This window comes from Orcinus orca, chromosome 3 (assembly GCF_937001465.1).
Source record: "Orcinus orca chromosome 3, mOrcOrc1.1, whole genome shotgun sequence".
NCBI lineage: Eukaryota > Metazoa > Chordata > Mammalia > Artiodactyla > Delphinidae > Orcinus > Orcinus orca.
Window position 1 is genome coordinate 112,906,118 of NC_064561.1, and position 16,670 is coordinate 112,922,787.

Below are 16,670 nucleotides of genomic sequence, written 5' to 3' on the forward strand. Positions count from 1 at the left end.
ATGACCATACTACCCAAGGCAATCTACAGATTCAATGCAATCCCTATCAAAATATTAATGTCATTTTTTTAAAGATTTTTTTGATGTGGACCATTTTTTTAGAGTCTTTATTGAATTTGTTACAATATTGCTTCTGTTTTATGTTTTGGTTTTTCGGCCACGAAGCATGTGGGATCTTAGCTCCCCAACCAGGGACCAACCTGCACCCCCTGCATTGGAAGGTGAAGTTTTAACCACTGGACTGCCAGGGAAGTCCCTTAATGTCATTTTTCACAGAACTAGAACAAATAATTTTAAAATTTGTATGAAACACAAAAGACTGAATAGTCAAAACAATCTTGAGGACAGAGCTGGAGGAATCAAACTCCCTGAGTTGATAGTACACTACAAAGCTACAGTAATCAAAACAGTATGGTACTGGCATAAAAACAGACACTTAGACCAATGGAAGCAAAAGCAAACAAATGGGGGCTTCCCTGGTGGCGCAGTGGTTGAGAGTCCACCTGCCGATGCAGGGTACACAGGTACGTGCCCCGGTCCAGGAAGATCCCACATGCCGCGGGGCGGCTGGGCCCGTGAGCCATGGCCGCTGAGCCTGCGCATCCGGAGCCTGTGCTCCACAACGGGAGAGGCCACAGCAGTGAGAGGTCCGTGTACCGCAAAAAAAAAAAAGTAAACAAATGGGACCTAATTAAACTTCAAAGCTTTTGCACAGCAAAGGAAACCATCGACAGAATGTAAAGACAATCTACTGAATGGGAGAAAATATTGGCAAATGATATGACCAACAAGGGATTAATATCCAACATATGTAAACAGTTCATACAACTCAACATGAAAAAAAAAAACCAAATAAAAAATGGGCAGAAGAACTGAATAGACATTTCTCCAAAGAGGAAATGTAGATGGACAACAGACACATGAAAAGATGCTCAACACAGCTAATCATCAGGGAAATGCAAATCAAAACCACAATGAGATATCATCTCACACCTGGCAGAATGGCTATCATCAAAAAGAGCACAAATAACAAATGCTGGCAAGGATGTGGAGAAAAGGGAATCCTCATACACTGTTGGTGGGAATGTAAATAGGTGCAGCCACAGTGGAAAACAGTATGGAGGTTTCTCTAAAAACTAAAAATATAACTACCATATGACCCAGCAATTCCATTCTTGAGTATATATATCCAAAATAAACCCAAAACACTAATTTGAAAGATACATGCACCCCAACGTTCATAGCAGCATTATTTATAATTGCCAAGATATGAAAGCAACCTAAGTGTCCATCAACAGATGAATGGATAAAGAAGATATGGCATATATATATATACACACACACACAATGGAATATCACTCAGCCATTAAAAGGATGAAATTTTGCCATCTGTAGCAACACGGATGGACTTAGAGGGCATTATGCTAAGTGAAATAAGTCAGACAGAGAAGGACAAACACTGTATGATATTACCTATGTGTGGAATCTAAACAATACAACAAACTAGTGAATATAAGAAAAAGGGGGCTTCCCTGGTGGTGCAGTGGTTGAGAGTCCGCCTGCCGATGCAGGGGACACGGGTTCGTGCCCCGGTCCAGGAAGATCCCACATGCCGTGGAGTGGCTGGGCCCGTTAGCCATGGCTGCTGAGCCTGCACGTCCAGAGCCTGTGCTCCGCAACGGGAGAGGCCACAGCAGTGAAAGGCCCGCGTACCGCAAATAAATAAATAAATAAATAAATAAATAAATAGGGTTGAGGGAGTGGGAGGTACTATGGGGTGTAAGATAGGCTCAAGGATGTACTGTACAACATGTAGAATATAGCCAATATTTTATAATAACTGTAAATGGAACATAACCTTTAAAAATCGTATAAAATATTTTTTAATTTTTTTTTTTGCGGTACACGGGCCTCTCACTGTTGTGGCCTCTCCCGTTGTGGAGCACAGGCTCCAGACACGCAAGCTCAGCGGCCATGGCTCACGGGCCTAGCCACTCCGCGACATGTGGGATCTTCCCAGACCGGGGCACGAACCCGTGTCCCCTGCATCGGCAGGCATATTCTCAACCACTGCGCCACCAGGGAAGCCCTAATTTTTTTAATGAATAAAGGACCTGAATAAACATTTCTCAAAAGACGACGTAAAAATGGGCTACAGCTATATGAAAAGGTGCAGATCATCACTAATCATCATGGAAATGCAAATCTAAAGCACAATGAGATACCACCTCACACCTGTTAGAATGGATACTGTTAAAAAGACAAGAGATAACAAGTATTGGAAATGATGTGGAGAAAAGTAAATGCTTGTACACTGTTGGTAGGAATGCAAATTCATATAGCAATTATAGAAAACGGCATAGAGGGTCCACAAAAATTTAAAAATAGAACCATCATATGATCTAGTAATTCCACTCCTGGATATGTATCCAAAGGAAATGAATTCACTATGTTGAAGAGATATCTGTATTCCCACGTTCATTGAACCAGTATTCACAGTAGCCAAGATATGAAAACAACCTAAATGTCTTTCAGCAGATGAATGAAGAAAATTAGATAGTAGATAGAACAGAATATTATTCAGCCTTAAAAAAAAAAAAAAAAAAGGAAATCCTGTCATATGCAACAACAGGGATGAACCTGAAAAACACCATGCTAGGTAAAATAAGCCAGACACAGAAGGACAAATACTTCATGATCTCACTAATACGTGGAACCTAAAACAGTCAAACTCATAGAAGCAGAAACCAGACTAGAAGGGTGCTTGACAGGAACTGGAAGAAGGGGAAAATAAGAAGCTATCAAAGGATGCAAAGTTTCAGTTATGCAAGGTAAGTTCTGGAGCAATACTATATCGTACACTTGAAATATGCTAAGAGAGTAGATTTTAAGCATCTTGAAGGAAAGAGAGAAAGGAAGAAAGGAAGGAAGGAAAGAAAGAAGGAAGGGAGGGAAAGAAAATTATATCTATGTGAGGTGGTGGATATGTTAATTAGCTTATTGTGGTAATCATTTCACAATGTATATGTGTATCAAAATATTAAGTTGTAAATCTTAAATATATATAATTTTTATTTGTCAATTATACCTCAATAAAGCTAAAAAAAATTTTAAAAGACCATCAATATAAGGACTAAAGTATTTCTTTAACAGAACACAGAGAAGACAATACTAAGCCGAGCTGAGATGCCCTATGAAGTATACGACATACCAAACTAAAGAAATAAGTGTCAGGGCAAGAGAAATATAACTTGCCCAATAAAAGCGTTTGAGAAAGAAGAAATCATCTTCTTGCAGTTAGCAAAGAAAACTCTGCTAACTGCAATACAGCCAAAATTAATTGAATTCAATTAGCCAAGTTTTCTGGGGTTTGGGAGAAAAAGTATGTACAAATTACTGAAGACTACACCCTTGTACAGGTCTTATTAGGAATAAGAGGAAAATCAAGAAAACTAATATTAAATTTAAAGAGAAAGATTCTTTGGGAAAACAAATGTTGAAGGATATAAAATACTTCCTGAGAAGTATAGCTGAGAAGAAATTATGAGCATTCACTTAATATGAGTATTGGTGATAATACGACTAGGCAACAGTTATTGAGGGTTACTATATATGTTCCACGTACTATACGTGACACTTAAAATGCTGCCATCAATCCTCAGAGTGGCCTGGCCCAGCAGATATTATCTCTCCCTTACAAATAAGGAAACTGAGGTCAGGAAAGACTGAGTCTCCCAAGGCCACATATTTAGAAGGTCAATTTAAACCCAGTTCTGCCCAGTTTCAAATTCCAGGTTTTTTGTTTTGTTTTGGTTTGGTTTTTTTGCCAGTACCACACTGGTTCTCATTTGGAGAAAAAAAAAATTTTAATTGAAATGACATAGACATATAATATTTTTACAATTTTGGTGTTGTTCAATGGACACAGACAAAAGGATTTAAAATGTGTAAGAAACATAATTTTAAATATATATGATTAAAACCTATAACTTAAAATAAATAATACAAATGAAGCCTACGACAAATATAAGGTACAAGAGAAATCAATATGACAGCTATTTAAGTGTCAGGCTTTAGTGGACTGAAATACTTTAATTCACAGAAATTTAAAGGCTAAAAAGCCATCAATGCTTCTTTTCCTTGTTTAGTAAGTTCCAGGTACAGTGCCAAGTCCCTTCAAAACCCCCAAGAGGACTGTGTCTGTTTTATGAGCATAAATACTGCTTCAAAAGGATTAAGTGATTTACCTGGTAGTCCTCAGGACTGAATGCCGTCAGTGATACTGTTCTATATTCCGCCGTAACCCTCCCCAGGAGCCCTTGAGCACGGACGACCAGCAACCTAACTTCTCCATCTTCCTCCTGCACGGTGATGTGTGGAACACTGCTTGCAGGCAGGGTCATTGTGTCCTCAGGCTGGGGAGGCAGCCCAGTGGAGAACTGTAGCAAGCCTGGCAGGTACAAAGAGAAGCAGGGCATTCTTGCCCCAATTATCTGTGGAAGAATCTCTCACTCACTTGAAACAATCTTACACAATTATTTTGATCACCAGGATAAAATTCAGAGGGCTCTCATTTAGAAAAGACTTGAGTGAAGATTTGACTAACATGCTTTTGACAGAATATGTTAGTAAGTTTTCAGGATGTTAAAAATTAAAATGCTAACTTTCCTTGTCTCTACTCAAAGAAAGCATTTTTAATGGAAGCATCAATAAAAAGAAAAGTGATGGAGTTTTAAAATATTATTATCAAATATTTACTCATATATGACTCTCTAGAAGTCATCCTTAAATTTATAGAACAAAATTAATGGCACCCTAAAGGATTTGCAACACGCTTTTTTGAAAATTTAAGTATGAAAATCAGAGTTGAAGAACTTCCCAGGTTTCCTTCACAGATCCTTTATTGGATGGTCTTGCTTTATTCCTACAAAAGAACTATTACTTTTCAATGCAGAAAACAGTCTCAACTTATTATGACAGACATCTATGATAGTTTCCCAATTAAGAAAATTATCACTTTTTAGCATAAGACAAAAAGAAACTAATATAAACAGACAGTGATAATGCTACTTCTTGAAGCTAAATAAAATATAAATTACAAAGTATTCCAATTAGGTGTTAACATATCACAGTAGGACAATTTTCAAAATTAAAAAAAATTTGATTACCATGAATAAAAATACTTTTTTCATTTAAAATTATCCTGCATTTAAAAATACTTTTCAAAATATATTACTAAACTTTAGAAATTGATCCTTATATGTTTTTCACAAGCACTGTCCCTCAAAATGGCAGCTTAGAAGTTCCAAGAGCTTGGAAGTTAGAGCATCCGAAGGAGTTCTACTTCAATCATGTGCAGAAGTCCCTTAAACCCTTAGCGAGATCAAGTACACCCAGAGAGGGAGGATTATTCTTGCAAAAGGGCTTGGTTACCATATGGATGATCACTAGCTTTGATGGTGATATCTGTTGTTTGCTTTTCAGGGTCTATGCTTGCACCACTGGTGGGAGTTGAACCTAGTTTCCCGTCTCCAGGAACCGCAGAAACCAATGTCACACGGAAATACTCATTAAGCTCTGGAATATCATCATCAAGGACATAAAGATTCAGGACCTATAAATATAAAAATCCAAAGGCATTAAGCAATGAGGCATGTAGAAATTATTTGCCACTTATCAGAAGAAAATAAAGCAGCCAAAGTTACTTTTTAACATGACAGATTTCTACACAAACTTAGACATAAAAATAGAGAGCGAGAGAGAAAGTAAGAGAGAGAGAGATCTGAGAAATTAATTCTTTAATCAATAATGGGTGCTGAAGAGTAATACTTTCTGTAAAAAATATCCTAGTTATGTATTAATATCATACCATATATTATACATTGATATATCAATACAGTATCATATATTCTTTGTACCAAAGACAGTGGTATTACCAACCTCATGTATAGAGTTCCTGGTTAAGGAACTGCACGTTATCTGACAGAATGTGGTAAGGCAATAGGAAAGGACAATGTAGCCATGTCTAGTTCTGGCCTAAGGAAAGCCTGACATACCTAGCAGCTGCATGCTAGAAAACAGATCCACAATAAATGCTAGAAAACAGATCCACAATGAGCCCTATAAGTCTGGCATACACAAACTGCTCAAAAAACATTAGGAAAGGAAGTAGCAATAACTCAGCCATGCTCTACAATATATAAGTCAAAATTTGAAGTGAAAAAAACCATTCCTCCTTCTTTTATTAACTGAACAAGCATGTTTTGACATCTACAATGTGCCAGGGCTAGAAATGGCCCCAGTCGCTAAGAGACTCACTGTCTTCTGTAGGAGAAAGATCTGTGGAAAAACATTTAAAATGCAATGCAAAAATGTCATAATAGAGTTATGTACAAAGTAAACTGAGAACAAAACAATCAATTCTATCTGGTAAAGGTTTTACAACAGACAAGTGTGAAGCAAGTCTTAATGAATTAGTTGTAGTTATGAGTAATAATGAGGAAGGGCATTCCAAGTAAAAGAAACAACAGCATGAAAGAATAAGACATCTGGGTAATTACAATTAGACCACTAAGGCTGGAGTGGGAGAGAAGTCTGGACAGATAAACAGGAGTCAAGGTCATAGGGACCGTTCACGCTATCATTAAAAAAATGAACTTCATTCCATAGACAGTAAAGGAAAATGGAAGAATCATAAGCAAGGGACTGACAAAATGAGAATTCCATTTTAGAATCAATACCATGGCAGAATGTAAACAGAGTGGACAGAGCAAGAAATGACGCAAGGTGCTGGGTCAGGAGGTGACTGACCAGAATTAATGAGGTACTGAACTAATTCAGTGACAATGGAGATGAGAAAAAATGGATGGATTTTAATTTGTTCTGGAAATAGAAGACCGAGGCCTTAAAGACTCAGCATAGGGAGTGAGGGACAAGAAGGAATGATGTATGATTTCCTGGTTTCTTCCAGAAAGGAGGGTGACAACAGTCTGAAAACAAACTGTAACTCCAAATGCAATCTCCAAAACACTAGTCATTAGGCCTAAAAGCATTTGAAGAACTTTTTTTTAATGTAGGCCCAAGACAGAATCTGAATTTGGTTTCAATGTTCATTTTAATCAAAATTTTAATTAATAAAGTAATACATGGCATGGCCAATGTGCTCAAAGTATAAAAATGACACTTCTACCCAAATCTTGTCATTATTTTTGAACTAAAGGGAACAATAGCGGTCTGAAGATTTACAATATCTTGCCCCTAGAAAGTAAGCTGACAAATGTTGCTATGAAAAGCAATACCAAAACATCAAGATGTACATTAAAAATGAAGCAATTAATATTTTTAAAGTATTGAAGCATACCACAGTACTCACTCAATTCAATTAGTGAAATGAAGAGTTTGAAACTGAAGACCCTATCAAGGTATAAATGTATCTCACATGGTGACTCAGTACACAAAACAGTATTTACCTTTACTATATGTTATACACTCTGCTATTTTCTATTCTCTTTTGAAAATCTTCCTCATAACTCACTAAATTGATTTCATAACTAATGCGCCATTTAAAAACACTTGAAAAACACATTTCCAGTATACATTCCTGTATTGCAGCAAAACACACACACACACACACACACACACACACACTCACACACACACACCCTTCCCAAACTGTCTTGCTGCTAGGTTTCTAGATGTGATTTAAATGTACTCCCCAGACATCTGGAAGGCAATAGCAAAGTGGAGGTCACCTGACTGCTATCTGCGCTGGAAAGCATAGTCACGGAGCATAAGCAGACACCTCAGTATCCAGTCTCTGGCTTAGTAAGACTGAGAAGCTAGTGTAGATCCAGCAGGCACAGCATTACAAACCAACCCCAGTATTCAGTGTTATTGCTGCTTTAAAGGTCAATTAGTTTTTAAAGAAATTTTTAAATGACAGAAGAAAATATTTTAAATAATCTTGACAGGAGCGTATACGACTATTTTCCTGACCAAACTTTTATTAACTCTTAGCTCTTCCAAAATATATATGAATACTCTTTATAAAACAGTGGTTCCCAGCTATATTTTTATTTCATAGAGGGTAAATTTTCCAGGGGAATATTTTGAGGATCAACTCTGTTTTCCAAGTGGGAACATTAAAAAGTTATCACATATCATCACTGTTACTTGATAAAAGAAATAGCAATTTAAATCCAAAAAAGAAGTGAAAAAGACAGGATCAGAATAAATTATAGTCCTTTAAATGGAATAATTTCAGCCTTACGAAAACTTACTCGTTGTCCTAATTTTCCTCATTTTACCAAAGACCAGTAAAACATTTATCATGGCTCTTATTTACAGACTGCTATTGGGAACTTCTGTTGTAAGTTATTTAATTTGTTTCCTTCTTACCCCAAATTATAGAGATTTAATCACTTTTCTTTAGCCTGAACTCTTTAAATCTTAAGAATATTTTAAATTTTTCCTAATTTTATCTTTTTCATCCAATCAACTCCTAAGTCCCTTAGAAATGTCTTCAAAGATATTTGCAAACCTTAAGTTATTTTACTATTTATCCCTGATGACCTATAAACTATTTACATTTCTAATGAAAAATTATACTGATATGAATATTCCAACATATCAGACATTTTATATTAGAATGTAAAAAAAATTTATATAGGAGAAGGTCTCATCTCAATTTCACTTACAATAAGTGTCACTTATTTCTGGAGCATCTATTCAGAAATCAGACGATTCACGGAAAGCTTCTGATAAAACTGGTGATCTCTTGTACTTTCAAAACAAAGAAAAATTACCTATTTTTTCCAAATTTAAAAATAAAACATTACAGTTTTAGGAATTCCTCTTGGCTGACCGGAAGAGTACCATTAAGAATTCTGCAGTTTCTCATTGTATCAGTAATAACCAAAAACCCACAATGATAAATCTTCAAGCCATACCATTTTTATTATATTGAGATTAAAGAACAGATATAACAGACATTACTTAACATCCTTAATTTTTCACTGCAGGAAATAAATACAAAAATATTTTATGCCATGATATATAACTAATTGCCTAAATATTCTAAATTGCTTAAAAAGCAGGAAGCTGCAAATAAATTACAGAACAAACAGATCAGGAAAAGCTTTCCAGGAGGCTTTCAAAGAAACAGAGAAGGTAGAGTTTACCTCTGATCTCTGCCAAGGAAGGAATGTGATAGTTCCACTGGCATTAGCAAAATCGTCAACAAGGTAATTAACACCATCAGATTCGATCTGTGAGATGGTGTAAAAAACATGCACGTAATCCAGAGCTCCTCTGGTTCGCTCCACCACACATGAAATGGTGGATCCCTCCTCTGCAATCTGAAATTGAACATAAGTTCTTTATAAGTATACACCAATTCAAATCAGTGATAAAATTACAAGGCTTTCCTGAAATCCTTTTACCATAAACTTAATTCTATAACTTTCTACCTCTCTAAGGCGGCCTCTACATTCCTCCGGATATATTTTTGACTGCTAAAAAGTATTTACAATCATTGGTTTTTCCACTCATTCCTTTAAAGGGATAAATAAAAGCAGAAACAATCATAATTAATTAACTACAAATGTAATTCATTCATTGAAACCTCTTGTGTGTCAGCCACTATGCTAGATGCTACAGTTACAAACGATTTTTTTAAAAAAAAGCACAATCCTTTATCTGAGTAAGTCTAAAGAGGAAAACAAACTCATGATTTTATGATGAGTTCAGCACAAAAAGTAGGGTGTAAAGAGTGGAACATGACATCAGGGAGAACTTTCTAGGCACAGACACAAGAAGTAATCGAGTGGATTTGGTGAAATCATTTTGAGGGTGGTTATTATAAACTATCCAGCGGGGACAGCCTAGAGAAACTCCTGGTGGGGAGACAACAGTCAGGTAAAGGAGGGCACTGATATCATGCTTAATATCTTTTTGCTATTTCTGACATATATACATATACATATGTATACATACATGTGTGCATTTTTCATGTGAAAAGTATTTTTATTTACATAATTTAAGATAATGTTTAGAAATTACATGGAGCAGGAAATTGGAATATCTTTTAGAATAGGTCTTCCTATTCTTAAATTCTCCATCTCTCAATTCTATTTTTATAGTATCTAACATAAAATTCATAGAAAAAAGAACTAAAACTGAATAAATAGAGCTCAAAATACAAATCTTAATATATATAGTGTCATTCTCAACTTTTCACATCAATCATAAGCACCTCTGATCAGCATTAAATAGAGCTATTTTGGTGCCAACATCAGAGCTAGAAAGAACAGATTTGAAATTTGTCTGCAAACAGGCAATAGTCAAAACAGTTATCAATGAGCATGGAAGCACCAGGAGTTGTTCCAGTAAATCCTTCGAGTTTCACTGAGCATCAGCATTCCTATTCCAAAATGCAGCAGAAACTCTACTGCCTCATAGTACACAAGATCAAGGACCCCTGGAGCAATATAACTCCTTTGTCCACTCGTCTGCCAGCCTAAGAAGCCCAAAATGACCCTATGGTTGTTCAAAAGAGCCTTCAGTCTGTCTCTTGATGGAAATGTTCCATCTCCAGGTCCAACCAGAACTTCTAATCCAGTGGAACTTAAAACATGGGAACAGGAAACACAAATTCTGACAGTGGGTCACTGGGGGTGATGGAGTTAAGAATCTCACTTCTACCTCTTGCTTCCTGAGCTCATGTGATCTAATTACTGGGGGCAAGGAATTAGATATCAGCCATTGGGCACACATGCTGGATCCTGGAGCACAAAACTCCAACACTTCAAGATGTTGTCCCTGAGCTGGCACCTTGGCTGAGTCTTTAACAGGCAATCCCATTGCTGCACTAGGCCAGCTGCTTCAGGTGATGTCATATAATACACACACACACACACACACACACACACACACACACACAATGGAATATTACTCAGCCATAAAGAAGAATGAAATATTGCCATTTGCAGCAATATGGATGGATCTAGAGATTATCATACTAAGTGAAGGCAGACAGAGAAAAACAAATATTTGCTATCACTTATATGTGGAATTTAAAAAATAATACAAATAAGCTTACTTACAAAACAGAAACAGACTCACAGACACAGAAAACAAACTTATGGTTACCAAAGGGGAAAGTGGGGGAAGGATAAATTAGGACTTTGGGCTTAACAGATACACACCACTACATGTAAAATAAACAACAAGGATTTACTGTATAGCACAGGAAACTATATTCAATATCTTGTAATAACCTGTAATGGAAAAGAATCTGAAAAAGAATACACATATATATGTGCGTGTGTGTGTGTATAACTGAATCACTTTGCTGTACACGTGAAACTAACACAACATTTTAAATCAACTATAGTTCAATTTAAAAACTGGTATTTCCAAACAGCTCATGTAACTCAACAACAAAAAAACAACCCAATCAAAAAATGGGCAGAAGACCTTTACAGACATTTCTCCAAAGAAGGCATACAAATAGCCAGTAGGCACAATGAAAAGATGCTCAACATTGCTAATTATTAGAGAAATGAAAATCAAAACTACAATGACATACCACCTTACACCAGTCAGAATGGCCATCATTAAAAAGTCTACAAATAACAAGTACTGGAGAGGGTGTTGAGAAAAGGGAACCCTCCCAAACTATTAGTGGGAATTAGGTTGGTGCAGCCACTATGGAAAACAGTATGGAGGTTCCTCAGAAAACTAAAAATAGAATTACCACATGATCCAGCAATCCCACTCCTGGGCATATACCCAGAGAAAACTCTAATTCAGAAAGATACATGCAGCCCTATGTTCACTGCAGCACTATTCACAATAGCCAAGATATGGAAACAACCTAAGTGTCCATTGAGAGATGAATGGATAAGGAAGATGTGGTACATATATACAATAGAATACTACTCAGTCATAAAAAGAACAAAATAATGCCATCTGCAGCAACGTGGATGCAACTAGGGATTAAGTAAGTCAGAAAGAGAAAGACAAATACCATATGATATCACTTATATGTGGGATCTAAAATACAGCACAAATGAACCTATCTGCAAAACACAGACTCACAGACAGAGATCAGACTTGTGGTTGCCAAGGGGAAGAGGGGGAGGGAGAGGGATGGACTGGGAGTTTGGGTTAGTAGATGCAAACTACTACATTTAGAATGGATAAACAACAAGGTCCTACAGTATAGCACAGGGAACTATATCCAATCTCCTGGGGTAAACCATAATAGAAAATAATATTAAAAAAGAATGTATACATGTGTATAACTGAGTCACTTTGCTGTAGAGCAGAGATTGGCATAACATTGTAAAAATGTTATGGTATTTAACATATGGCCTGGTATTTTAAGGCCATATACAAATGGTATATTTTAAGGCCATTACAATAAATTATATTTAAAGACTGGATAAGGCAATGAGGGAAGTAAGTATAGATAGAAAAGGACCAAGTACAATCAGTTCTGCTGTAACACTGGTTTTGAAATGAAACTGTTCCAATGCAACTGATACATCAGGGAGCACTTTGAACATATTTCACATTTGTTTATGTATAATTTCATCCACAAGAAACATGGTGAACACAGAAAACTGTACCACCTGAAACAAGCCACATGGGAATACACACACACACACACACACACACACACACACACACACTCCAAACATCTATCAGTTACCTCAGTTCAACGCATGTGTCACCAGCCACATTTATCTGCAGTGAATGTGGCAATGTTCCCTCTGATTTCGAATAAACCTCCTTCCATCACTTCACAGTAGCACGCAAGCTACATTCCTCTGATGCCCACTTCTACAAGCAAACTTAAGGTTTTTTCAAGGTATATGCCATATGTATTATCATACTTAAGAATTAAACACTTATTGTGTAAACCTATTTTTTATTAGGTCCCTACCTTTCTTTTTATATATCACTGACCAAATTTTTGGATAGCGTTCGCCTAACTCATCTTTCCCATAAGTTCTTGTGTTTTTCACTATGCAATTTGGTACAGTGTGGTGATTTTTAGGAACACATCTATCATGTTACGGCAGAATTAACTGTTCTGAAGGTGGGGCCCTCCAACCCTAAGAGGCTGGAGAGAAGAGGAAGCAGCAAAGACACAGGTGCTCAATACAGCAACTAATTTAATTTCCACTTAGACATTTACATCAGCATTTTCATCATAGCTGAATGGTATACAAACACATGTGTGGTGGAAACAGCATGGTTTTAAGGTCAAACAGTCCTGTTTGACTGTTTCACTCCACCACTTACCAAAAGTCCTCTGTCTCAGTGATCTCTTCTTAAAATGAAGATCACAATGTCTCATGGATTTTGGTGGAGGTTAAATAAGTGCTTTACATGGTACCTAGTAAAACAGTAAGTGCTAAACAAATCTTATATTTCTTCCCCTTAAAATACAGACACACAAACACAGTAACAAAAAATGCCACATAAAAACATTTCCTTATTTTATCAAGAAACTTAAATGCTTGCATATTTAAAAAAAGCAAATTCCCATGTATTTAGATTCCTATCAGAGTGGGGACATATTTGCTCCCTTTTCCCACCCCAAATTTTAATCAGAATGACTATTTTGAATGAGTTAAATTAATAAATCATTAATCCCAACATATGAGTATTCAGCCTTTCCCTTTCAGCAAGAGACATAGATTAATTAGATCCAAAGACACACTAAGGAGTGTGATGTTTTCTTATAGCTTTTTACCAAGTCAATGACATTACCATGCAGCGTACAGGACTAAGCATTTTGCTTGCAGGAATCACATGGGGAAAAGTTATCTAACCACACTTTCATTTAGTAAAGCCTTCATTAAAATCTATCACCTACTATTTTCAGTTTGAAAAAGAAGAGAAAAAAAGACTATCCATATTCAATACAAATAAGTGCAGACATGTGGTATATATCAAAATTGCAGAGAAATTTTAATGAATTAATAATTTACACAATAAAGTAAACTCTGTAAAGTTTTAACAAGGGAAGAAGCTTCAAGAGCCAAGCATCCATTAAAAAAAAATGACATAGGATGCTTGGTAAAAATCCACCTTGCATACTTATGAATTTACAGAGAAATGACATAATGCATGACATTTGCTTTAAAAATTATTTCAGCCAAAAAATAAGAAACAAGACTGGCAAAAGGCTAATAAATGTTTAAGCTAGGTGATGGGTCACTGGGGTGACTATTCTACTTTTTCTATTATTCTGTACGTATGATATTTTCCATTGTAAAAGATTTTTAAATTTCAGCTTTTTGCCTCCCATCCCATCCCCCAATAGAGATTCTGACTCAGAAATGGGATCTTGATTCAGGAATGGTATCCAGGAAAATGCGTTAGATATTTCCAACCAAGGCCATCCACACACAGCACTTTGGGAAATAGCAGACCAGAGGATGGAATTAGCAATACAAGAAGGGGATTAAGACATGGAGAATAAATAATTAAAAGATCTTTTCCACTATTAAAATATTCACCTAATTGACTTTATTTATTTATTTACTTATTTATCTATCTTTGGCTGTGTTGGGTCTTCGTTGCTGCGCGCAGGCTTTCTTTAGTTGAGGTGAGCCGGGGCTACTCTGTTGCAGTGTGCGGGCTTCTCACTGCAGCGGCTACAACCAAGATTACTCTACCCAGCAAGAATCTCATTCAGATTCGATGGAGAAATCAAAAGCTTAACAGACAAGCAAAAACTAAGAAAATTCAGCACCACCAAACCAGCTCTACAACAAATGCTAAAGAAACTTCTCTAAGTGTGAAACACAAGAGAAGAAACGGACCTACAAAAACGAACCCAAAACAATTAACAAAACGGTCATAGGAACATACATATCGATAATTACCTTAAACGTGAATGGATTAAATGCTCTCACCAAAAAACACAGGCTCACTGATTGGATACAAAAACAAGACCCATATATATGCAGTCTATAAGACACCCACTTCAAACCTAGGGACACATACAGACTGAAAGTGCGGTGATGGAAAAAGACATTCCATGCAAATGGAATCAAAAGGAAGCTGAAGTAGCAATACTCATACCAGATAAAATAAACTTTAAATAAAGAATGTAACAAGAGGCAAGGAAGGACACTACATAATGATGAAGGGATCAATCCAAGAAGAAGATATAACAATTATAAATATATCTGCACCCAAATAGGAGCACCTCAATACATAAGGCAACTGCTAACAGCTCAAAAAGAAATCAAAAGTAATACAATAAGAGTGGGGAAATCAACAGTAATACAATAATAGTGGAGGACTTTAACACCTCACTTACACCAATGGACACATCATCCAAACAGAAAATTAATAAGGAAACACAAGCTTTAAATGACACAACAGACCAGACAGATTTAATTGATATTTATAGGACATTCCATCCAAAACCAGCAGATTACACTTTCTTCTCAAGTGTGCATGGAACATTCTCCAGGATAGATCACATCTTGGGTCACAAATCAAGCCTCAGTAAATTTAAGAAAATTGAAATCATATCAAGCATCTTTTCTGACCACAACACTATGAGATTCAAAATGAATTACAGGGGGAAAAATGTAAAAAACACAAACACGTGGAGGCTAAGCACTACTTACTAAATAACCAAGAGATCACTGAAGAAATCAAAGAGGAAATCAAAAAATACCTAGAGACAAACGACAATGAAAACACGACAATCCAAAACCTATAGGATGCAGCAAAAGCAGATCTAAGAGGTAAGTTTATAGCTATACAAGCCTACCTCAAGAAACAAGAAAAATCTCAAATAAATAATCTAATCTTACACCTAAAGGAACTAGAGAAAGAAGAACAAACAAAACCCAAAGTTAGCAGAAGGAAAGAAATCAATAAGATAAGAGCAGAAATAAATGAAATAGAAACAAAGACAACAATAGCAAAGACCAATAAAACTAAAAGCTGGTTCTTTGAGAAGATAAACAAAATTGATAAACCATTAGCCAGACTCATCAAGAAAAAGAGGGAGAGGACTCAAATCAATAAAATTAGAAACGAAAAAGGAGAAGTTACAACACACACTGCAGAAATACAAAGCATCCTAAGAGACTACTACAAGCAACTCTATGCCAATAAAATGGACAACCTGGAAGAAATGGACAAATTATTAGAAAGGTATAACCTTCCAAGACTGAAGCAGGAAGAAATAGAAAATATGAACAGACCAGTCACAAGTAATAAAATTGAAACTGTGATTAAAAATCTTCCAACAAACAAAAGTCCAGGACCAGATGGCTTCACAGGTGAATTCTATCAAAAATTCAGAGAAGAGCTAACACCCATCTTTCTCAAACTCTTCCAAAAAATTGCAGAGGAAGGAACACTCCCAAACTCATTCTCTGACGCCACCATCACCCTGATACCAAAACCAGACAAAGATACTAAAAGAAAAGAAAATTACAGGCCAATACCACTGATGAATACAGATGCAAAAATCCTCAACAAAATACTAGCAAACAGAATCCAACAACACATTAAAAGGATCATACACCATGGTCAAGTGGGATTTATCCCAGGCATGCAAGGATTCTTCAATATATGCAAATCAATCAATGTGCTACACCATATTAACAAACTGAAGAAGAAAAATC

General features: G+C 36.2%; 1 protein-coding gene across 1 annotated transcript in view; it reads right to left on the minus strand.

The window, feature by feature from the left end:
- ADGRV1 (adhesion G protein-coupled receptor V1) overlaps positions 1 to 16,670 on the minus strand; it is a 524,493-nt gene that overhangs the window by 452,740 nt on the left and 55,083 nt on the right. The window contains exons 21-23 of the mRNA XM_004263660.2: positions 9,180 to 9,356; positions 5,434 to 5,614; positions 4,248 to 4,450 (exon numbers count right to left, since the gene is read on the minus strand). Coding sequence (XP_004263708.1) covers positions 4,248 to 4,450; positions 5,434 to 5,614; positions 9,180 to 9,356 — 561 coding nt within the window. The remainder of the gene's footprint in view (positions 1 to 4,247; positions 4,451 to 5,433; positions 5,615 to 9,179; positions 9,357 to 16,670) is intronic.